Source organism: Anastrepha ludens, chromosome 2, assembly GCF_028408465.1.
Source record: "Anastrepha ludens isolate Willacy chromosome 2, idAnaLude1.1, whole genome shotgun sequence".
NCBI classification, from domain to species: domain Eukaryota; kingdom Metazoa; phylum Arthropoda; class Insecta; order Diptera; family Tephritidae; genus Anastrepha; species Anastrepha ludens.
Genome location: NC_071498.1, coordinates 91,418,565 through 91,444,808, shown reverse-complemented (window position 1 = coordinate 91,444,808; position 26,244 = coordinate 91,418,565). Strand labels below are relative to the sequence as shown.

Below are 26,244 nucleotides of genomic sequence, written 5' to 3'. Positions count from 1 at the left end.
CAATAACTCTTGGATTTTCTGAGCCCCAGATCCGACAATTTTGCTTGTTGACGAAGCCACCGAAGATGAGCCTCATCACTCAAGATGATTTTTCGATGGAATTCCGGATAATTTTCATGGCTTTCAAAGACCCAATCAGTAAAGACATGACGTTGTTGATGATCGGCTGGTTTGAGTTCTTGTGTTAACTGGACTTTATAAGGCTTAAGACCCAAATCTTTATGCAAAATACGGTGTAATGACGTTTGTGGAATGCCTAATTCCAAAGAACGATGAAGAATGGCACTTTCGGCTACAACAGCAATATTTTCGGTTGTTCTTGAGCGACGTGCACGGTTTTTATTCTTCACATCACTAAATTGTCCCAACAGCTCGAATTTGTTCACCAATTTCTGTATTGCGGTCCGACAAGGTGGTTCACGATTACCCAAAAATGTTTGAGTTTTACGAACCGTCTCTGCCAAATTTTCACCATTTTTGTAGTGAATTTTAATAATTTCAATGTTTCCATTTTTATTAATGGCGTAGTTTCTCCTTGTCAAATATCAAAAAATGACAGCTTCAAAAGTGGCATCTATCGAAATAGCGGGCTATTCAAAATAAGACCTGTTATTGGAAAACCCTTTACTTCGATTTATCGTGCATGGACTACTTAAGTGGCAAGTGTTCAGTCGTTCGAAGGTCCTACGTTAGTGGTGATGCAAGGAGGCAGTTTTAAGTACGCATCTTATTTTTGGCAATCGGATATTTGTTGCATAAAGACAAAATAAAAGAGTAAATTGAAAAAGCTATAATTTATATCATTGGTAATTTAGAGAAAATATGCATTTTGAAATAATTTAAATATTATAATGATTAAATATGATTTAAAAACAAGTATCAATATATGAAGAATTTCTTGCTTTAAGAATTGTTTTCACTTAAATAATAATGACCCTACTTTAAGCGCACTGCTAGCTGCTGGGTTTCTGTATGTAGAAAAAAATTTACATATACACGCACGGCGCCAAACAAGCGCATGGTTGCGCATAAACGAAGAAAATTTTTCGTACATGAGCTTGTACATATGTATGTATGTATGTATGTATGTATGTGTATGTGTGTATGCATTTCGACAATAAAGTCGCGCTTATGCCACCTGAACTCCTGCTGTTGATGGTTTTGCTGTGGCTGACGACTATTTCATTACTTTGGCTGTGTTGCTGATATCGCTTGCAATTTCCTAGCCGTCTAGTGTGTATGTGTTCAGGTTAATGAAGCTAATTTTTGCATATGAACGTAACGCTTTAGTGCACACTTTTGCTTTCTTTTGCACCTTTTCTGCACTTCTCCTTCTAATTTTTTTGCTATTTCCCAGCTTTTTTGCTTTCGTATTTTACACTTAATGCACTGTGACTGGTTTTTATTAACCTTTTTAGCTTTGCAATATACACTTAATTTTTCGTTATTTACCCATTTGCACATTTGCAGTTTTTTTTTCATTTGCATATTTCATGTAATGTACTCGTATATTCTGTAGTCATATTTTTATTTCGTACACTCCGATTTTTTTCTGTCTTCTAATACTGGCTCTAGGTGGCTGTTGCAAATACGTTGCGTCGAAGCCGGAGGTCATTTGTTCCTTCGTTGACGCAATTTGCAGCAAATCGTGATGATGCAGCACTTGCCACATTAGTAATGACTGGCTGACTGACGACAATGGTGCCTTTCATCGTTACAAACGTTTATTTCTGTGGGTAATAATAGATACTACTTGCATATGATAAGAATTTGTGAGATGGTCTGTAGGAATAACGGCTTAGCATGTTGCCTCGACACATTTCTTCAAATCAAGCACCTTTCATATGGAATTACACTATTCTCGATTGTTTTCTCTAAATTTGGTATTCAATTTCATAACAGTTATGACAAAAAGTCCGTGCAAAGTCAGAGAGATGGCACTTGATTGTGATAAACCCGGTATATTGCCGCAATATGATCTTCTCTACATTTTCTCTATTTCCTGAATAAGACAGGAGAAATACCCTTTCCCACGTTGCGCCTTTCCAGACGAATTTATCGCCCAATTTGTTTGCCGTAATTTCTATGTGCCCTTGTTCTGGCTTCAGATATTCAGCCATCCTTTTCCGATTGGCGAATGAATTTTATGAGGGACAAAAATGCACTGGATATTTCCCATACCCTATCGAAGGGTAACTGGAAACCACTTATTATCATTTATATTACTAATCCCCCTTGGCATGTACCCTGGACCTACCGAATGGTAGTCACGCATAAACCCACTTTGCTACGGTGACCAATAATACAAAAGAAAAAAGAATTAAATGCCTGCTTTATCACTTCATTCCAAACTTTTTGTCTCATTACAAGCCGCCACATGTAAAACCCATAAAATACTGCGGTCCGCCACTTAGAATTCCAATCTTTTATTACACGTATTTTCTTACGCTTCTTTGAACAACTGACGAACTATTTCGATCTACATTTGATTTTGCACTCATCCACTTTGTACGGGAACGAGCAAATGTAGAAAGTGCATTAAATTTTTCGTGCGCTCTGTAGATCAGACAAAAATTTCGCCACATATTTTGCAAATTGATCAACTTAACGACTTTTGCTGGCAGTGACAGCTGCTATTTCTGCAGTTATGGATTACTGAGATTGCTACTGTACGTGCTAAAATTGTTACACACACAACGCTAGGCTCCACGTTTTCACTTTTGCATAGCACAGCTCCAATTGAAATTGCGGAATAAATTATATTATTGCATGCCGTCGTACATACATACATACATATATCCATAAGCACAAACTTACATGGCTTTCCGTGGGTTTATTTTTCTGCAGATGATTGTGTGACCGATTATAAAAATAAATGTATGTACGAGCATGTATGTGCATCGAAATTAAAAAAAAAGTGAAAAATTTGTTAATTAAAAAATTTCGTGATTTGACATTTAGATTGATCCGATCGGCTTTACATTGGCAATTAAATATTTTCAGTTTTTGATTGTATTTCTTTCTTCCGCATCGTCGAAACGTAATTACATTTGCAATTTTTCCAACTTCCATTTGATTTGCAATCAAAAATTAGTTTGTTAGTTAGAAAATATCTACACAAACTAAGGCTAGGATTTTTTCAATTTCGTAGCTATATATGGAATGTATTTCACAATGCTAACATGACTCGTATACGGTAACTGAATTGCTGGTATAAAATTACTAAATATTTGAGAGTGGAAAATTGTATGACCGTTGTAGACCGATACTTTTATGAGACAACCGCCACATTCGCTATTTACAGGTTGGTAGAAAAGTAAAATATGATCATAATTTCAATACACTTATTCCACTCATCTTCCGATAATTTTCCATTTCTGCAGAGGCTTTACGAAAGGTCTGTACAATTTTGTTGAACATCATGCGTATTTTTTGTTTTGTTCCTATATGTAATCCTTCAAGCAAGAAATGTTTCGGATGTTTTTTTAACTATCGATATCGATAACTATGGTTTGCCAGCTGATGCTTTCTATTTCAATTCAACCGGGCTATTCGGGTCATGTTCTTCGATTTCGATGTAACTCAAATATGTTGCTCTCTGGTCAAAATAATGAGACACGTATTTTTTTGTTCGCCCGAAATTTTTTTTTTCAAGATTTATCGGCAATTTTGTTCTTCGGCTCAAAATCTATTATTTTTCATTATATAAGAATTTTTTTTATTTTAAATGCTCATAACTTAGTCAAAAATGAACCGATTTTAATGATTCTGGTTTCAAAATGATCGTCATTACTTACACGAGCGACTTCATGATAGACAATTGCAAAAAAGTAGTTGAAAATTTTTATGTAATTAAAAAAAAAACGATTTTGAGCCGAAAAACCAAATTGTCGATAACTCTTCAAAAAAAAATTTTCGGGCGAACAAAAAAATACGTGTCTCATTATTTTGACCAGAGAGCAACATATTTGAGTTACATCGAAGTCGAAGAACATGACCCGAATAGCCCGGTTGGTTTTAAATGGAAAGCATCATTTGGCAAGTTATAGTGAATCATTAAACACTAAAATAACGCTTCCAAACTGTGGAAATTTATTTTGAAAAAAACAAAAAAAAAACAAAAACAAAAAAAAATCTGTTCTTGAAGTTCATAACGCATTGGCGGAAATGACGAATGAGCTGTGGTTACGATGAATAGCGAGCGCTATCGAGTCATGCTGACTGAATTTTTGTTTCCAAAGATCAATCAGCGACATTTGATTCCAACAAGACGGCACAACGCGCTTTACATTCGATTTCTTGCAATATTCAAGCCACCATTTACACCATACGGCCAGATTTATTGGAAGTAGTACTCAAAAATTGAACTGATCGAATGGACCATGTAACTCGTAGCCGCGATTGTCATATGCTGGATATCATATCCAAATCCATAAATGTCAATTAATTATCTACCAAAAAAATGCATTCCTAATATTTCACCCGATTCCTATGTTCACCCGATAGTAGGTACTCACTCATCTGCGTTGCTTCAACCATTTCGCACTCAATCATACTTCGCTCTTCACAAACAATATCATAAATTAGTTAGGGGTGAGAGTTGTTATTTTAGAAAATCAAGCGATGGTGCATTTTCCAACTCGTCAAGATAATCCTTTTTACCTTCCAACGCAGATATAGTGTTTTTCTACCCGCATCAGCAGGTACTAGAGCACGGTTCTCACTTTCATTGATGTGCCCATATTTTCTCGCCTTACTTGACCCCAAAACTGGCTCCTGTCGAATTGAACGCTCCAAAGATCTGCAGTTCGCCAATTCATCAGCGAGTTTATCGCCTTGAACACCACAGTGTCCCGGCACCCATATAAGTTCAAACTTATTTCACCTTGCAACTTACTATACATTCATAGACTATTTTTCAGTTTGATACTTTAAGTATTGCAAAGACTTTCAAATGAAAAATCGTTGTCATTACACCTGAAGGAGTAAATCATCTGAAGTCACTGTCAATACTATCCAGCACCAGTTTAGCCGGCAGAGCTGTGGAATATTTATTTACTGCTCTATACCTATGCTCCCAGAACATTCATACAGCTCATAATTTCATCTTCTGTCTGTCGCCGGCGTGGAAAATTCCAAAAATCTGCAGAATCCTTTTGACGAATACTCCAAGGGCCGCCTCATCGGATGTTGTCATCGCAATTTTCCATTCCAGAACGTATACATGCACCACAAATCCTTGTACATACCTAGCAGTAAATCTAAATAGTTTGTCACAGTATACTCAGTCAAAGCCTCCAACTATTTGGCAAATGTCATACTCTACAGAGCATTGGTATACGTTTTGAATTTTTTCTCACGTGGACTGTTTCCGATCCATTGTGATGGGCTGCATATTATTTTCCTAAAATGTTACATTCTGACCCGAAATATGCGCGGCATAATTTACCCTCGGGAGCTAATTTTAATTTGTTGTTTACAAATAATTTTGTGCGAAAATTTTAAAATTTATGTTAAATTCGATTTACTGGAAGGAAATTTTTAAATTTGATTGGCCACAATAAATGAACTTGTTATGGTGGATTAGTGAATTAATCCTCGTTATCATCTAGGGAGAAATCAAAACGTTACACTTTAGAAGAAATTTGCAGTCTAGAGTAAAAGGGGATTTTGTAGATGGGATCGCTTTTTCTGCTCTTATTTCAAATGGAACATTTCACCTTTTCAACAATAGTTATTATGTAAAATGATGCATAAAATGAAGTCACATTTTTTCGAGAAAAGAAAACGGTATTACTATATTATATTTTTTCTATAACAACTATGCTTAATTTTCAGAATTCGTATTCTATTCTATATTTTTTTTTTTAAATCAGCGTGCCTAAATTTAATACATTTTTGTACTTCAAAACCACTTTTTTTATTCGCATTCAAACACCATTTCTGTTTTTCACCCAGACTACTGTTACCATGTGCTGCGAGTAGAAGCTGATTTTGTGTCTTCACTTTTCGGCTTTCACTGTCGTATCATTAGCAGTAAGAGCAACGGCTGTCCCCAATCTGCATCCCTTTTGCAATAGCTATCAGTTCAGCGACAGTCACGAAATGTATAAAATGAAACTACCTCCTTCCTTACAGGACTGCTCCCATTTTTTACTGTAGGGCACATAATGGAATCAATAATTACTAACCACTTATTTACTTTAAGCTCCTTTCGTACCGCAGCTAACATCTTTAATTCCAATATTCATTCACTCATTTCTTTTTTTGTTGCTTTTAGCATTAATCCACTCTTTGAATCACAGTGATTCTTCTTAATTCCTTTCATGTTACTTATCTCTTCAGTTTGGCTTGGATTGCGTCTCCACATGCAATCTTTTCATTGCACGTCATACTATTCTTGAAGTTTCTTTATATCCGGTAGTCATTGGTGGTGTAGTATCTCGTGAATAAATAAATAAATTTACTCTTACTTATTTTCATTGAATTATTACTGATATCAATGAAATAAAGAAAATTGAAAATACCGTACAATACATACATATTTAATTCATTTAAAATGCCGAGGCTATTTCATACTGTCACACAATTGCCTTATGACAATATGTTCAATAAATAAAGAAGACTCATGTTATCCATGTAATTCCGTTTGTACGAGTATACTGGTAATGAGGTCATATGTGTACGCATTAGGGCTGCCAATATTGGCGACTTCAGAATATTTACAAGCTAATCTCGGGACCCTGAAAAGCGTGCCGGGATATAACTTTCTTATATTCGTTAAAAAATTCAACAAGCCTATTAGCTTTCCTATCAAATTGGATAGATTTTAACATGTTACGTTATGTTCTTAAATGAACTTTGATGAAAATTAACGATAAATAGGCAGATTACAATAATAACTGTTATTAGATTCTTCGAGCTGGAAAAGGTTGGCTACAGGTCAGAAAACAATTTTAACATATTAACAGTTACACACTAACATTTTGTAAAAATTTAACGCAGGCAAAACTGCTGAACAGGCTTGACGTGACTTACAGATTTGCAAGTATCCTCAGAGGCTTTATGTTCATCCCCTGGTGACTAATGTACACCCTCGCATGATCCGAGTGGGAAGGGTGCAACATTCTCAGCCAGGATCTCACGCATGTCGCGGAGTTAGTTCGAAGGGTTCGCGGAGAAGTATTCTGCGAGGAGCTTCCCATCATACTCATGTTCAGGCTACTACACTACTGCTGTGTGCTCTAAGCGGATGTTGGATTAGCTGCTTACTTGTGCCATAACTGTTCTAGGCTCGATGATAATGCGTTCGAAACTGATCGGCGAACGCCTGGCTTTTCTTTCTATCGCATCCGAATTCCTTGATATTAGGCTGATCTGGATAACTGATCACAGGACGTTGTGGGAAATTGCTGGGTGGATGAGTTGGCTATAAAGCGGATAAGCGGATTGAGATTCAATTGGTCACCTTTAGTCTGCTTCTAAGTGGGAAGTGTGGTCTTCGCGTCAACTCAGCGAGCGCTGGGCAATTACACACAAACTTACAAGGTTGCGAGATCCTCCCGGCCACGTGTGTATCGAAGACGCTCGAGGTTTTAAGGTTAATAAAGGCTGAACTTTCTAATTTTGTGGCTCATGCTTGCCGAACATTGTCCACGAGGTAAAGATGTTGTGAGATTCGCCATTACTTTGAGTCCTTTGAGCGGTCTGTAGAACGAGGTGGAATGAACTCAGCACCTTCTCCATAGCTGTCCTGCTCTTGCTGGAACTTAGGTATAGGTATTTGGTTTTCACCTCTTTGCAAAGCCTTCACTTTATAGCAAGCCTGGATATTAGCCACGTGATGTATTTCATGAATAGCAAGAAGCGGTTAACACAATCGTGACCCGTCATAGTTTGGTTGTCATTTCCACGTGCCACTGGCTTAGAATTTGTGGTTAGTCACTTCGATTTACAATTTGCTAAAAACAATTTGTTTTTGGTGCGGTTTTTCGGCTCGCATAAATGGCCTACGTTGCTCAGAGGCTTATAACTGGAACAAATTTACATTTACAGGAGGAGTTTATTTACTCGAATTTTTTGTAAAGCAGCCTTTATAAGAGGGATCATTTCACTTCAAGTACTAGGCAAGCTACATAGAAAGTGGAATTTATTGTACAATTTTTCTGAAATTTTTCACCAACAAAAAAAAACAAAACGTAAACAAAAAATTGGGGCCATTTCAAATATATTTCATTTTAATTTCTGGGTTCTACATCGCAGGCGGATACAGTCAGATATGAGAATGAAATAATGACTCTTGCCCTCTGTCAAGTGTTAATTATCGTATGTCTGTATGCGTATATGTAAATTCTCCCAATTTGTAAACTCATCCGTTTTTTGTAGTATTTGTAAGTGTAAAATGTATGCCGTTGCAAAACCTTCACCCCAACAGTCACGCCAGCTGTGTCATTCATTAATCATCACAGACTTTATTGTATCACACTATCAATAAGGAAATCCATTTAATTTAATAATTTTCCTGCTTATTTATTAAGTCTATATCGCTTTGTTTATATTTTGTTTACAATTTTTTTGTCTTTCTTTATTTATTTACAGACTGTGCTCGTTGACAATAACGCGCCTATCGATACTGACACCATTACCCGGCGATATGACGTCACTAACATTGGCTGTCAAGATGCAGAGCTCCAAGCGTACATTACGTTCACACGAGATACCCATAAATAGCAGTGGTTTTGCGCAAAGTGGTGCATCCGGTGGCACAGCAACTGGCCTGACCGCTTCGAACAATGCTGTTGGCAGCATTATGCAGCAGAGCAACTCTGGAGCCTCACTTATCGGTGGTGGTTGTGGTGGTGGTGGCATTAACAACGCAATGGGCAGCAGCAATGCTCAAATGGGTTCAGCCATAATTGGCACGCCCGGAAATATTGGAAATACGGGTATTGGCATTGGCATTGGCGGAAGCAGCAGTGGTGTTGTGTCCATGACAGCGGGCGGTAGTGGCGGAGCGACCACGATGCCATTGGCAGAGACTGAATTAGATTTACACTTCAGCCTGCAGTATCCGCATTTTATCAAGCGCGATGGCAATAGGTGGGTACAAAATGCATTCTAACATTGTAACAGCCCATATGCGGCACATATCGCTATTTGCTGATGGTGTGTGTATTTGGGTGAGCGTGTATGTGTTTGTAGTTTTTTTTGATAAGCTGTTTTATGCGTCAATGGAGTGTAGTGTGGCAAATGTATTCAGTTGGCATGCCCCTGGAGCGTGTTTTTTATGATGCCCGCTTGTATGCGAGTGGTAGTGCTTATTTTTTGAAGTTGCCTCATTTAATTATTCAGCACTTTTGTGGAATTTGAAGAAAACATTTATGTTGAGTAACACATTAAGGTCGTATACACTCATCCCAATTGCTAAATGTAACATATTTAATTTTACGGTTTTATTTATGTAGGTGTTTTATATTTTTGGAAATATTTTTGAGTATTTTGCACTGGGTTTAAAATTGCTGGAATATTTTCCACAGCAATGATTTTGTTCTTGCTTTGACTTTGAAAAGAAAATAGCGACAGCAGCATCATTTTGTAGCTCGAGCAGGAGGCAGTTGCTTTGACTGTGAACAAAACGAAAGCAGAAGCAATTGCGCAAGTCAGGGCTGCAGTAAGCTGCGATTCTTAATGAAGCCAGCTTTTACTGTATCTCGAAATCTCTTTTTTTATATTTTATGCAACGAATTTTGGTGTTTTTGTTTTTAAAAATTTGAAAAATTTCTTTAAACAATTTGTTTTTCCCAAGCTCGCTCATAGTCTTTCGCAAATGCGATTAACAAGGGCTCGCATATTCTATTACAAACTCAACGTGGGACCGCAAAATTTGCTTTCAATTAAACTTCATTTTAATTTTTTCATTCGCATAATTGATGAAACTCCTGATGCATTTGGGTTTGAATCTTCATTTAAATTATTTTGTGCACGTTTTCCAACTGCTCTTTAAAATTATATATACTATTAATTTTCAAACAAGCGCTGTGCTTAGAACGCATTCCAACCCTTTCGTTTATATTATTTTTAAGCATTTCTATGCTTCTTTGGTTTTGAGACACGTTTTTTTTTGCTGCTACTTGCTATGCATCACTTATATTTTTCAAAAATTTCCAAACAAAACAAAAACAAAGCAATTAAAAATATTTCCGAAGTTTTTTTTAAGGATGATCTTAAAACTTAAGCAACTAAATTTATAAAAATGTTGAAGAGAACCGAAAATTTTTTAGCTCAGAAGATTCTGCACCATGATTTTCAACATTGAATTTACTACTTTTTTTTTTAATTGGTTCAGTTTAAAATTTAAAAGCCTACTACTCTGAAAGTGAACGATTTAAGTCTACACACAGCAGTATAATCGCCTATTTCCCAGAAGGTATACAATAATTGAAAAATCTTTTGTGTAATTGAAGAACATTTGATGTAGTTTTTTTCGGAATCCATATTTATTCATAAATTTACACAAATTAAATTATTTCTTTTTCAAAAATTAACAAAGCAACAAAAAAGCGGTATGACTAAAGTCTACATTTGATTTGGTTCACTCAAGCAAAGCAAGCATTAAAAAATAGCTGCAAAGTACCGTTATTCGAAAATTTCAGTGGATCAATCGACCTTGTCATTACATAATAAATAGGGTCTAACAAAGAAAACAGTTTTTTTTTTAATCAAAATTAGGTTTTTTCATCAACGTAATTTCCATCAATAAGAACGCATCATTCCAGCGCCGTTCTAAGATTTCAATACCACTTTTGTAGAACGATTTATCTTTTGCCTCAAAATAGCTTTCATTCGAGCGAAATGTCTTACTATTTTTTTTAGGTCTGCGAACAGCCAGTAGTCGCTGGGAACCAAATCTGGGGAATACGATGGATGTAGGAGGAATTCGAAGTTTAATTCATGTAGTTTTGCCATTGTTTTGATTGACTTGTGACACGGTGCGTTGTCTTGTTTTTGGTCAACAGCGAGCAAAAATCCACTTTGAACAAAGTTTTCTCATAGTCAAATGGTCATGCAATATAAAGCCAATACATTCTTTCGATATCTTTACGATGCCAGCTAACTCACACAACTTCACTTTTCGATCATCCAAAAAGATTTTTTGGGTTTTTATGTTTTCTGGTGTTACAACCTCATTTGGACGTCCACTGTGTTGTGCATCATCGGTGTCTCTACGACCACGTTTCTAGTCAGCTAACCATCGTTCTATTGTTGTTTTTGATTGAGCAGAGTCCCCATAACACTTTTCAAGCCATTGCTTTGCTAGAATGGTATTTTTCCCATCAAGAAAAAGTGTAAAATTAAAACATGAAATTATTTTTGTTTGTTTTGAAAGTAACAAAAGGAGAAGAAAAGAAAAAAAGAAATGCAATCTTACGGCGTAATTACAAAAATAGCAGATTTAAGTCGAGCAACGGCACAAACGATTGTTTAAAACTACGAAAAGACTAATTCGTATGAAAATAAAAAGCGAACCGGCCGCCCCAAAAAGCTGTCCAGAAGAGATCCAAGCTCCATTTAAAGAAAAGTCGAAAAAAATCCGAGAATGAGCAAGGAAATGGATTTCTGGTCTAAAGTTTTATTTACTGACGAATCGAAGTTCAATATACATACATACATATTTAGAAGTGAAGGCCGGGCTAAAATATGAAGGAGAAGAAATGCGGATATTGAAATGAAAAATGTGATACCTACGGTCAAGCACGCCGCTGGTAGCGTAATGGTTTAAGGAGCTATGACTGCATCTGGCGTTGAAAAGACGACCTTTATTAAAGCTACTGTGGACCGATATAAATATAAAAACATATTTGAACAACATTTGAAACCATTAGTACAATAGAATGCTTGGGCAAGGTTGGGTATTGGGCAAATTTGGGTTTTCCAACAACCAATGACCCTAAGCATACCGAACTAATTGTCAAGCAATGACTCTTATACATATTACGCACCCAGACAACTAAATACATCGCCACATAGTCCGGATTTACATAAATCTGACGTAGCACGTTTGGGAGCTTTTAGAGACAAAATTTTGACGAAGTATAGTAACTGACGCAAAATCGTTAAAGAAAGAGTTGATGGGGACATGAAATCAAATAACGCCGAAAGAGCTTACCCAACTAGTTGGATCAATTCCATAACGCCTTCAAGTGGTGATAACGGTGGACGTACTAAATATTAAAAGTACAGGGTTGCCCATATTCGCCGGACTCATCTGCAACCCCGTATCTTTTGACAGAGTCGTCAGATCGCTTAATGACATACCGCGTTGGAAGCGTCAGTCCAAGCAGATTTTTACCATTTAACAGTACACGCCACGCGAACGCTCCCAAATTGTTGAAATTTACATTCAACAAAAGAAGTCAATTGTGAAAACTCAACGTACGTGTAAAAAATTAAATAATGTGAAAAGTGCGTCTTCTAAAAACACCATCAAACGTTTGTACGAAAGGTTTTCGACTGGTGATGCTCTTTCTAATCCAAAGAGGCCAAATCAAAACCGACCAAGGCGATCGGATGAGAATATTGCTCTTGTACGGACCAGTGTTGAGACGTCGCCAAGGACATCCCAAAATCGCTGTTCTCAGCAGTTGGGCATTGCTCGGACCACTTTACAACGAATTATCCGCATTGATTTGCATTTATTCCGGTATAAGATTCAATTGACGCAAAGATTGTTGCTTGCGGACAAGCCTCGTCGATTGGAATGGGCCCAAAGAGTCATCGGTCCGTCGAATATGGGCAACCCAGTATTCAAAAATGCTAGTTTTAAAATGAATAAATTTGTTGTTTTAAGCTAATTGAACTACACATGGTGAAGTCCAAAATAGCAGGACTGAGCTGAAATAGAAAATACAGGAGCTTTTTTTTCATAACTTCGAGTTTATTTATTCAAAATAGTGCCCTCTGGCCTTGATAAACTGTTTTGCGTGATCTAAAAGCTTTTCGAAAGAGTGATTCAGATCATTGACCATAATGTCCTTCAGGATGTCGGTACAAGCCTTTTGGATGGCCTCTACGAATGCAAAACGTTTTCCTTTCATGGACAAATGCAATTTTTCGAACTGGTAGAAGTCACAGGGAGCCATATTAGGCGAATACGGTGAGTGATTGATGGTTAAATTGCAATTTCTAGTCAAAAAGTCAGTCACAAGAGTGCATCGATGAGATAGTGCATTATCATGTAATAAGCGCCAGCTTCCTCCTTCGCAGTATTCAGGGCGCATTCGATACAACAAACGCTACGAAACGCCAAGATAGAAAATTGCATTGACGGTTTGGCCTGTTGGCATGGACACCTTATGGACAATTCCCTTGGAATCGTAAAAACAAATGAGCATTGACTTGATTTTTGACTTCCTCAAACACGTTTTTCTGGGTGGTGGCTCGTCTGGGGCTTTCCATTCGGCACTTTGACGCTTAGTTTCAGGTTTATGTTGGAAACGCCACATTTCATCACCAGTTACAGTGTTGTAAAGGAAGTACTTGTCTTCTCTCTCCTCTTTAATGAGGTCTTTCGAATGTTGCATTCTGAGCAATTTTTAGTCCTCAGCTAACTGTGCGGAATGAAATATGCACAGAGTTTTCGGTGATTACTGATTTTGGGCGGCCCGTATGCCCTTACAACCATCTCTGAAACGTGTAAACCACTCATGAACTCTAGCACGAGATAGACAATCATCGCCATAAACTTTTTTCATCAATTCAAATGTTTCGGTAAACGTTTTACCGATTTTAAAACCAAATTTGATATTAGTTCTTTGTGCGAAACTCATTTTTGTACCGATGACACAAACATAATGACATTTTAGACACAATAATTTCGCTTCCACTGAACCGAATGTCACCAAGCTTTCACTGGAATTCAGGTAGGGATGTAACTTCCAACTCACTAACTCATTCAAAAGACGGCGCCATCAAAAACATTTTTATGGCGCCAGTCTTGTTTATTTTAAACTTCACCTTGTATGTAGAGTTTTTGTCATACTGCTTTTTTGTTGTTTTGTTAATTTTTTTTGTTATAAATAATTTAGAAATAATTTAATTTTTGTAAATTTATGAATAAATATGAATTCTGAATTAAAGTGCATCAACAGTTTTTCCAAATTTTTCAATCTTTTGGAATATAAGAAAATATGCTGCTGTATGTAGATTAAAGTCCTTCACTGAAAAAGAATTGTATAATTTGCCTCTACTTATAATATGTGCTTGTTATAAATATACTATTTATAAATATGTTAATAAATATATCAAAATATATTACTTTTTAACTTTCTTTATTTGCATTAGTTCCATTAGTCCACAAGCAACATTCATATATTATTGCAACTTTCTCTGTTGCAAACTTCTAGTTAAATTGAGATTCATTAAAAAATTTTACGATATGATTTATAAGTTAATAATTTTACTTTCACATTTCTTTTCAATGCTTGCAATTCAATTACCACAACACTGGCAAACCGAAACTACCCTTCAATGTTACTATGCAACAATACTCCTACACTAAAACCACTACATATGCTAACAAAAATAAATAAAAAAATAAAAATGCCGCCAACGTATATCAATGTACAATTAACAACATACTAATAAAAATTAAAAACTAACTAAAAACCATAAATTAAACAAAAAAAAAAAACACAAACAAACATTTCAAAAACTATGATGTTCGAACTAATGTCTAATACCATATTTACACATATACGAAAAAATTATTAATGCTTTGCATGTTTGTTCACACTCTTTGTTAAATGTATACATTTTAAAATTGCAAAAAATACATACAAATCGTAACAACAGCAATCGCATTGGCTACAATTTACCCTTCTCTCCCTTCTCTCGCTCAAACGCACATAGACTGGTTATATTGTTGCAACGTCGCAAAAAATACAAATCACGCACCATCTTGGGCTATAAAACCCTGGCCGAGGGCATTATACGTATGGATGCAGTGCTGCAAAAGTCCATGGACATGACAGTCGAACTGACGGCATCCGGCAAAAATGGCCGACCGGGCACAACGGTGGCGTGTCTACGCGCCGAACGCGTCTCATCCATTCCAGTTGATCATGACAATAAGAATAATAATAGCGTACTACTGGCAGGTGAGTAAAAGCCAATAAAAAGCAATAAATAAGGAAGAGGTTAAATATACTTAAGGAAATAAGGCGCATTAAGATTATGAATTAACATATTTACAATAACTTCAACTTATCCGTAAACTAGGTTGCATTTTAATTGATGCGTTGAAGAAGAAAAAACGTTCTTCTTTTGTTTGTGGCTAAATGAACAGGTTGGTTTGTGTTTTATATGTGCAGGTAAATAACAGAAATCGTTCACACACAACAATGTGAAATTACGCCCGTCATCCGAAAAGTTCAGGAAGCACAACGAGAACAAAAACTGGAAAAAAATTAAACAAATAAAACAAATAAATAAACTGTAAATGTACTCTCAATATATGTATTATATGTACAATATTGCTGCGTTTTATCAGCTGATTCCAACAATCGGTTCAACCTACTGCTTTAATTCTTTAAATAAAATATATATGCTTTAATCTTGCAACGCCAGCAGGTCCCACAAACTTCCGTGACTCTGAGCGTCTTATAATTGATTTTGTGCTTGACAAGAGGTTGACATTTTATGGCGATTGAGTTGAGTTGTCGCTCTGCTATACAGCAGTAAGAACATGCTTGCAGTTGCTGCTTTTGTTAAACTTTCTTATCGGTGATATACATTTTTTTCTTAATTAAATTGTGTGCTCTCGAAATGAGCACTCTTGTCTCAAGAGTTGTTATTTATTCAGATGTTTTTTTCCGCAAAGTTACTTATGCAAAAATGTAGATTCTTTCAGGTTTCACTATTTTTATTCAAAATAAGGCTCTAAAAAATTATATGTGAAAAATTAAATGCCCACCGCCCACCATGAGTACGTCTAGAGCTAAAATCCGCCAAACAGTCAATTCATGAATGCTTAATTGTTGAAAACGTTGAGATATCGATGTTAAAGGTTGTTTAGTAGCATTTTGCGCTACAACAGCAATATTCTCAACAGAACATGCGGTTTTTGTCTGCCAGTCTTTTTGCTATTCTCGGCAGAATCAGTTTCTTGAAATTGCTTCACCAACCATTCCAATTGAGTAGACAATATTTGTGGTATTATTTTCATAAAAAAAAAACAAATATTGTCATATGCTGTTCTTAAGATCGAACATTTTCATAATAAGTTTAAATAATTTTAACGCGTTGTTCTATCGTGTAAAATTCTACATCAGTATACATGAAAAATGTCAAGGATGACATTAAAAAGGTACCGTCTAGGAATTATTCACTATTCACATATACATAGATGACATTTTTGAATGACTTTATTTGCTCCCGCCTAATAAAACAGTGAATGACTCGTATTTCAAGTTATGTTATATGACAATATACGGGACCATTCAGTAGTGCCTGCGTTCGAAACTACGGACATGTAACACCAGACAATGGCAAACCTGCGAGTGTATTTCTATAGAGAAAAAAGCTTCTCATAAAAAACTATCTGGTACTTTTGTTCACTGGAAATTCAGTGGATAATTATATGTAAAATCTCTCAAAAATGCTTGTTTCCAAGTTTTCCTATAACACAAGTTTTGCTTGAGCTACGGATATTCTAGGATTCTTAAAAAATCTGATTGACCAATTTACACGCACATTGGCTTCAAGCGGAATTTCCAACCACATCCCATCAAGAAAAGAGTGGTCAGGATGCAGCCTTTTTGGGGATGGGTGAACCTCTTAGCGGATCGCTCTAAGTTCGATGGAAAGGTTGGTGGTTAAGTATTCTGCGAGGAGCTTTCCATCAAGCTCAAGTTCAGGCTACCGCACCGCGGCAGCGTATTTCAAACGGAAACAGCTGCTATTAAAGTATGAGTTACCTTTGAAAATACTCGGGTCTTGTAATTAAGGTCATATTAGTACGTAAGGTACGTACGGTGAAACTTTTCATTGCTTGGAATTCGTGTGTGGCAGGTGCGTGGAGGATGAGGTAGAATCAAGTCAGTTGTTCTTCTTTTGCGGGACCAATATTTTGTCATGCGCGGAAATAGCTGATAACATGATGGATTTTATCAGTAGTAAGAAGTCGTTCACATAATCTTAAATAGTTTTGTTCCAAGAATTATAGAAAACAAGATCGCGCCCATCAGAGAGGCGTGATGTCACACTGGTGCAGTTGCGTGAGATAAAAATGCGAAGAAGAGGAAGTTGCACAAATAATACTTCAATAATCCATTACACTTTATTTTACTTCTAAACAGGTCAACTTCCTTTCTTCAAATGCATATACGAATGAGAAAATCTTTCCTGGAATATATACGATTTGCCAGTGCTGTATTTATATGCTTGTGCGTTGAAAAAAAATTGTTATTCTCAATTTTATGTCAATTTTACAACACGAATTGGATGTCAACATGAGAATTACAATTTCGTCAACAATTTGGGAGAAGCTTTTTTTAATAAGTTAGCTATTATAATAACTATAATTTGAGTTCGACAGTAATCGAAATTCGACCCTACCACACACCATGTGGTCCTAACTTTTTGAGCCACGAGAAGCGGATTTAATTAAATTTACCTTCAAAGTTTTTTTCCCGAACCCCTTTTACCATACTCATGTCTACAAATATTTCTTTTCTTTTAAATATATGTCAAGCCAAGCGGGAGAATGGGAGTAAACCTGCCGAAAGTTGGGCGGACTCGTATGACAGCAACCACGTGTATGCATACATTAACATAGTTTTACTTTTTACCAAGAAATCTATTTTCAGTTACTAAAAGTACCTTTCCATAAAAGCTATTTTTGTTCATATCTGACTTTCAAGTAAAAAGTAGGATAATAGCAGTTTTGTGTTTGCGTTTTAATGGTAGTATATAATAAAAGGTCTTCCAAAAGTGACGCCTAGATGCCAGTAGGAATTAATTCGTAGACGGTACCACTTTTTATGTCATCTTTGACATTTGTCAAGCAGCCAAGTGCACAATTCAACACAATAGAACAACGCGTTAAAATTATTGAAATTTATTATGCTAAGATGGTCGATCTTTAAGAACAACAAATCGCAAAATTCGTGATTTTTTTTTGTGGAAATGCTCGCCCGAATGAGTCGACATTTCAAAGGTTCGAGGATAGAAAAAGGACTGACAGACCAAAACTTGAACGGGCTGTTGAGAATATTGCTGCTGCTTTCAACAATTAGACGTTCTGAATCTACTATTTGGGGGATTTTATCTTTAGATGTGCTCATGGTGGACATATGTATCAGTGATGTTATATTTCTCATATAAGGACCGTATTTTGACACCTGAAGGAATCTAAATTTTTACATGTTTTGTTTTAAAACAACATCTACGCGCGTCTTTTGAAGGGTCCTTTACTTATTTAGAGCAGTTTTCAGATGTAAACCCGAGCACATGACAGCTTTTTCAAAACGTATAAATAAAGGATTACATCATATCAGTAAACTCAGGTGGAATTTGGGCCGTACCTACAGTAGATCTGCATACGAAACTCGGCCCTAACAGAACGGCAATAGGACTGAACACTTTAAAGAAGTCGCAAAACGATAGTTACGTTAATGGCAAGATTCTGACCGATATTTTGGAGCTTTTCGGAATGGTGGACTGTGCACACCCGCCTACAATTGCCACCACGACGTTTACAAAGACAAAAGTGGATATGGGATGTTGAAAAATAAAACGAATGTATCCATGTATACATAGATGGCTCAAGGCTCGAGGGCAGCGTGGGCGGAGACGTATATTTTGAAGGATTTGCTTTAGCTTTAGGCTTTCGTATTCCCTATTATTGCAGTGACTCGGCACCACCCTTCCAAATATAATATTCAGAATGATACTGGTATACCCCTATAAACATGTGAGCTATTTATTTTTGAGAAATTTTTAAGAAAAGTGAATGAAAGATAGTAAAGTATCCCACAATTCTGGCCGACTCTCAATGTTAAATGCACATCATCCCTGCTATGCGAAAATTAGCGTAGCGTTAACACACTAATTTGTTTTTTTGTTTTATAACAGACACACTCAGAGGCTTGGTGTGCAGCTACATAACTTCTGCAGAAGCTGCCTACACGAAGAAGAGGAAAAGACAATCTCGCACCTTCTGTGCTACGACTCTGTTCTATCCAAATGAAGATCCATCACTTTCTGTAGAAGATTTTTTAGTGATTTAGAAGATCTCATTCCGTGGAAATCAGGGATCTTCTAAAATTTTCGAAATGTTCACATTGGTTTTAGGGAAATCAGAAAAAGTTTGCCATGAGATATCACAATGGGCTATGATCCTTATTTCATTGGTTTGGCCGATCCTAATTGTGTGAAGTTAGCCACATATCAAAGTGTTCCCAAATTTTTATTGAAAGGACGCTGAGAAAAGGTTAATAAAATGTTAAAGTGCAACTTGTTGCAGCTGTAAATTTCTGAATATAATTTTCATACTTACATTTCGTCTTGACACAGATTTATAAATGCACTTATTCGAAAGAGAAGAAAATCAATTTTACCTAAAAGGACCGAAATTAATATTTTTCTCTTCAAATTTATTCGTCCATGTTATATCAATTTTAGAACATTCGTATAGGTAAAAGGTCTGGAGCCGGATGGTACGTAAACGATAGGAATAAGTATCACTATGCTATGGGGGAAATGGCAACTGTTTTCCAAACAGAAGTTTTTGCCATCCTGAAAGTAGCCGAATGGATAATCGAGAGGAGATGGAGCGAGAAACAGATTGGAGTCTTCAGTGACAGTCAGGCTGCATTGAAGGCCATGGAGAACGCGAAGCAAACCTCAAAGATTGTTCAAGAAATTAAGAAGAAGCTTAATTCTGTCGCAAGACAAAACAGGCTTATATGGGTTCCGGGACACTCCGGTGTTCAAGGAAACGAAATTGCCGACGAATTGGCCAATCGTGGATCAGCGGTGCCCCCACAGGGGCCAGAGCCAATAATCGGAATCAGTTCCGCAGGAATCAAGAATTGGATCAGCGATTATGTAGGCAATCTACATAAAGAGCGATGGTCCGGTCTAGAACGCCGCAGAACTGCAAAGTGTTTTGTGACAAGTCCGAACAGAAAACTGTCAAACTTTCTACTAAAACTTAGAAGGAAAGACATTCGGTTGATGGTCGGCATCATTACAGGACACAACCCATGGAATCAGCATTTGACCACCATTGGAATCATCGAGGACCCGATATGCCTGTCATGCTTGGAGGAGGCGGATAGCACTGAGCACTTTCTCTGTGAGTGCCCTGCCTTTGCTAGAGCACGGCTACGAGTATTGGGTTCCGATGTCATGAGAATGAGTATTATTCGTTCTCTAAAACTGGAGGATATTTACAGATTTGCCAAAGAATCTGGAAAATTCTCACAGTACTAACTATCTCTATTTCTGTCTCTATTCTTTCCTATCTCTTTCTTTAATACTTTTCTCCTTCCCTCCTTGACTATCTATCCCCTTTCCTGAGCTTTAAATACAATGGGCTCTTTAGCCTGAGTGTTTTGGGAGCCACCAAATCTCCTGGTGCCCCTTGGCTCGACCTTTTCAAATTTCAATTTCAATAGGTAAAAGAATTAAATTTTTTTAAATTATTGTTGCTCCCGTTTAGTTAACGTTTTGCCATCAATTGCGCATATTTGATGTTTTCGAAATGAAGAATCCATTTAATTTTTATTTTTGGCCACAGGCATCCCATAGAGAGTCATACTAAAGAGATTTGATCCTTACTGAGAAAAAATTGCTATAATTTGTATGGTCTACATCTGTGCGTTCATACTCTGCTTCGCACAAGTCCACTACGCTAGCCATGCCAGCAGAAGCTATTATTTGCTAGCAATTACTCAACTCAGCAGTTTAGTTGCCACCCGTACATATTTACAGACGAGTACATATGCCCATATATAGTTTCATATGTATGTATAATCGTGCATGCAACCTAATATTTCACACAACATTATTTAATAATCATTATGGCCCATTTAAGAGTTACTCAACTTCTTACTTCCTACTATTTTTAGCTTTGCATACAGACGCTGGAATATTGAAATTATAAGAAAATAATATTTACATATGGTGGTATGCATATACAATATTTGCGTGTGTTTGGCTGGCATAGTAGTGGGCATGCTATGCCCCATGTTGCACGAACCAGCAACGAAATGCTAGAAATGTGTGAATAGGAAATTCCATTTTTTGTTACAAGTCCAAAAGAATTTCTAAATAAGAGGACAATAAAAAATAAAAAATTACACACATACTTGCTTATATATAGATATACATATACATATATGAAACGATGTGTGAAAGCAAGCAGCTGTTATGCCTCAACGCTGCAACAACAACAACAATAACAACAAATTGTGAATCAATGAATAGCTGCTGAAGGAAGAAAAACAGCACAGCGAAAGCAACAAGCATCACTTTGAACGAGTGCAATAGACGCAAGAATTTTTCATTTATTGAAATTGTGGTTGATTGCTGCAGAAAGACTATTTTCAGCAAACTATTTGAATAATTTAATAGCAATTTCCTATAGTTTTCTTCTTCCTGTTCGCACAAAGTTGCTGAAATGCTTACCCAGTGACTAAACAGCGAAAGCCTGGAAAATGTACAATCGTTTATTGCTGTTGTTGCAATTGCAATGTGCATATTTCATTTTGTTGCCGCAAGTTGGTGGTGAAGCTTTTTAATTTTTTTGCGTTTGCTTGTTTCGTTTTAGTTGTTGCTGAGTGCTACCACTGCATGGCTCTTGATTTCCCAAATACTTCAAATGCTGCCGGGAAAAGTTTTCTCAAGCCTCAACTCACTCTGTTCTTATTCTCACACGCCGCTAGCTACTGGCAACCGAAAGCCATTTGTAACTCGTGGAATTGTTTTTGTTGTGTGTTTTTTTCTTTTGAGTTCGGCTGCAACTTGTTTCGCTTTCATGCTGTGCCACACTTTTTCACTGCTAATGCTTTGCCGCAAATTGCAGAGCATATTCTCCACATTTCCCGCTTGTGTAGTAGTCCTGTTGTTGATGACGCGCTGCTTCTCCGCATGAATAGTTCGTGCTATTCCGCTTGCATATTGTGAGTGCGGTTGGACTTGTATTGTGCTGATTGTTGTCGCTGCTGCTGTTGCATGCATGCCACTTCCACTCGCTCATTTTTTTTTTATTGTTGTTGGTGGTTGCTGATGATTGTGGCGACATTCGGTTGTTTAAATTTGCAACTGCTGGAGCACCACCGCTATTGCTGGCTTGTATGCTGGGCTTGTTACTAGATCGGGCATTTGTTGCTCTGGATTTCTGGCCCAAAAGTATTGTGCAGGCATGCATATTAGGGTGGTCCTTAAATGTAGGAAGAAAATTATTATATTGGATTTCCTAAACCTCAACGATATTATTATAATCGAAGATTTATATATATGAAATTAATTTTAGTAGGCTTAAATAATTTAAATAATATTTGTTTTAATGTAATACCTAAAATTGATACTCCTATAGTCGAATATATCACCTATCATAAATTTTTGTCATTATTGGACACTGTTAAGACGTGTTGCGTAGTAGTCAGGTTTCAGACCGAAAAAGGTGGAGACTCAAAGAATTTAAAATAAAAATAAACAAAATTTAACAATATATTTAATAGATCGGGAACAAAATTTATAAGTGATATCTTTAACCATACTAATATCGGTTTTAAGTATTAGATTAAAAAAAAGTATATACATTTTTTGAATCTTCATACAGTAATTTGAATTTTGAACCCTGTGCGATATACCTGAAGCGCCTCCAATGGGAACCAAAATTTGTCAACAAAATGTTTTGACATACTAAAGTATTCAAGTTATTTGCACTTCTTTAACTAAAACCATGGATTCTTATGGAATTTGGAGAGCTTTTCAAAATTATTTCATTAACTTAATAGGACTATGAATAAGTTCGTGCGGTTTTTTTTTCGAAATTTGAAACTTTATTGACGTAAAATGGTTACAAATTTAATATTCAAAATATTGTCCATCGCTTACTACTACTTTTTCCCATCTTTCTGGCAATTCACGGATTCCCTTTGTGAAAAATTCGGTCGGTTTTGCCGCAATCCACGAATCGATCCATTTTTTGACTTCATCGTAATTACGGAAGTGCTGGTCAGCCAGGCCATGTTGCATCGATCGGAAGAGATAGTAATCGGATGGCGCAAGGTCTGGACTATACGGCGGGTGGGGTAGGACATCCCATTTGAGCGTTTCTAAGTATGTTTTGACCACTTGTGCAACATGTGGCCGAGCATTGTCATGTTGCAAAATAACTTTGTCGTGTCTATCGGCGTATTGCGGCCGTTTTTCTCGCAGTGCTCGGCTCAAACGCATCAATTGTCGTCGGTAGACATCCCCCGTAATCGTTTCATTCGGTTTCAGTAGCTCATAATACACAACACCCAGCTGGTCCCACCAGATACACAGCATAACCTTCAGGCCATGAATATTCTGCGCCGACGTCGATGTTGAAGCATGGCCAGGGTATCCATACGTTGCCCGACGTTTTGGATTGTCGTAATGGACCCACTTTTCATCGCCAGTCACAATTCGATGCAAAAAACCCTTTCTTTTGTGCCGTTGAAGCAGTTGTTCGCATGCCATAAAACGGCGTTCAACGTCTCTTGGCTTCAATTCATACGGCACCCAATGGCCTACCTTTCGGATCATTCCCATGGCTTTTAAACGTTTGGAAATGGTTGATTGATCAACTCCCAAAGTTTTTGCAACCTCTTCTTGCGTTTGAGCCGGATCTTGATCGAGCAATTCCTCCAATTCGGTATCCATGAACTTTGGCGGCGCACCCTCGCGTTCTTCGTCTTCCAAGCCAAAATCACCACTTTTAAAGCGTGCAAATCACTTCTGGCACGTTCGCTCAGATAGAGCATGCTCACCATAAACTTCCACCAAGATACGATGACTTTCGGCTGCTTTTTTCTTCATATTAAAATAATGAAGAAGAATTCCCCGCAAAAACACATTATTTGGCACGAAATTCGACATTTTCAAGTGTGGTAAAAATATTGTTGTTTACGCTTCAAATAAAAAACTTATACTGACGTTTGTGCCTTACGACAGTAGCTCTCCAATGAATGTTTGGAAATGTGGATCGATGGAATAATAATCAAGTTACGCCATCTGTTGTAAAACCGCACGAACTTAAAAATAGTCCTATTATATAACCTACATAATGTACTTCGTAACGGTAACCACTTTGCTTTTCGATGCTGCCAAAAAATGGGTGTTTACATATCTATTTGCATTGGGGCTAATACGATTTGATATACCGTTATTTCACTGAGCTGTTGTTTTCTCACTGTTAGTCAGCAATCAGTCATATGATAAGATCGATTGTGAGTGATTTATTGTTCGAAATATCAAATCGAGCGTAAATTAGCCAGAAAAGCCTGCTAAATAGACATCGTTTGAGGAGACTCAGTCGGTCTATTATAATTATAAATATAATAGGAAAAAGTATGCAACAGAAAATGTTTTATTAAACTCGACAAACAATTTAAAACATAATAAATCTACAAGTGGAAGATCATGGAAAATATCTGACGGCGCCGAACGTATTTTGTTGAGAAAAGTGTCAGCAAATCGGTAAGAGATCTTGATAGTGAGTTTAGAGATGAGTGTGGGGTTGAATTTTCTCATGAAGTAGTTCGCCAAGTTTTGGGGAAAAAATCGTGAAATGATACGTATTTTCTTAAACAAACACACTGTCCAATCACTTCCTTGACAAACTGTATGTGATATCTTTGATCCCGGTTTTACTGATTGAAACGGCGAGACCGAAAAAATTGTTCATTCGATATTTTTAAGGACAACCCTAATGAATTTATGTGACTGTTTCGAACTGACTTGATTGCAATGCAAATGCGAAGATGCAAAATTAGAGCAAAGCAGCAAAGTTATGACCAGAGAGGGATGTGGTGAAGATAGCCACGCCCCTTGGGGGTAGAGTGGTAAAATTGCTGACTATGATGCCTGGAGGAAGTTAGTAGTTCTTGTTACGTATGCTATGAATTTGGAATAGTGCAAGCACATTGAAGTATGTGCAAGCCTTTCCTGTTTGTAAGTAGTTTTGCCGCTTTTATCAGCTTTCGATGCAATGAAATGAATGGTGTAAAGAACTGCAACGTCGTCTTCATCATCATCGTCCTCCAGTGCTCAAGCGATTTTAATGCGCTAACAAAGCAAATACACAAAATTCCATCTCGCCCATCGAATCAATTGGGAAATGCAAATATTTGGGGGGGTATGTAAAGTATTTTTGTCACTTGTACGTAAGGACAAATATATGGTATATGAGTATGCAGATATTGGGTGTTAGTTTAGAAGTGGAGAACCTGTTTTAAAAAATAAAGCACTAATATAACGTAGTAAATACTCTATTCCCAAAAGCATATCAATACTAAGTAGTGAAAAGTACTCAAAAGTACTCAGTATGAATTCTTAGCACTCAAGTCAGAGTCCTATAGTACTCAAAATAATTCCGTATTTCGTAAGTTTTAAAGCAAAGACCCTGCAGTCATTCAAAATTCGCTGAGCAGATAAACAACAAAGTGCTGAGCAGATTGAAAATAAAGTACTCTATCTTGGCTTTATTAGCTTACGAATTGTATGAATTTTAGTGTTTATAAAGAATTTTGTTTTACTGTTACATACAGTTTTCAGACTTTGCCACCTAGTTTGCCACCCATAGGGTACTTTTGGGGTAGACTAAAGGAGTTTTCAGAATCTAATGATAATTTTCACACTCTACACTTTTATCATTTTCCCAGTAGTAAAAGTGAGCATCATCGCCATTGATGCTATGCTTCACGTTAAAATTTCGATTCAGCTTCTAGTCCATTTTCATTCGATTCGTCGAAATATCATACTTTTGCAAACGAGGTCTGATTAGTTGGCTAATGACTTTCACTTAGCGGATAGACAGGAGTCGAATTGTTCAGAATGGCGGCGAGCGGACAAAATTTTAGTCCTCGAATAACTACGTTTACAGCGGCGATGGCTTCTTCAGAACTAAAAAGTAGTTCTGGACGAGATATGTTGGCATCGGGTGACCAGATATCAATGAATTCTCAGATTTTGGCCAAAAAAATATAA

General features: G+C 36.8%; 1 protein-coding gene across 2 annotated transcripts in view; it reads left to right on the top strand.

The window, feature by feature from the left end:
* The first annotated feature begins 8,580 nt into the window (after positions 1–8,580).
* LOC128854740 (phosphofurin acidic cluster sorting protein 2) overlaps positions 8,581–26,244 on the top strand; it is a 95,292-nt gene continuing 77,628 nt past the window's right edge. For both annotated transcript variants that reach the window (XM_054089067.1, XM_054089066.1), the window contains exons 1-2: positions 8,581–9,099; positions 14,851–15,155. In XM_054089067.1, the coding sequence (XP_053945042.1) occupies positions 8,654–9,099; positions 14,851–15,155 (751 nt within the window). In that variant the 5' untranslated portion in view covers positions 8,581–8,653. The remainder of the gene's footprint in view (positions 9,100–14,850; positions 15,156–26,244) is intronic.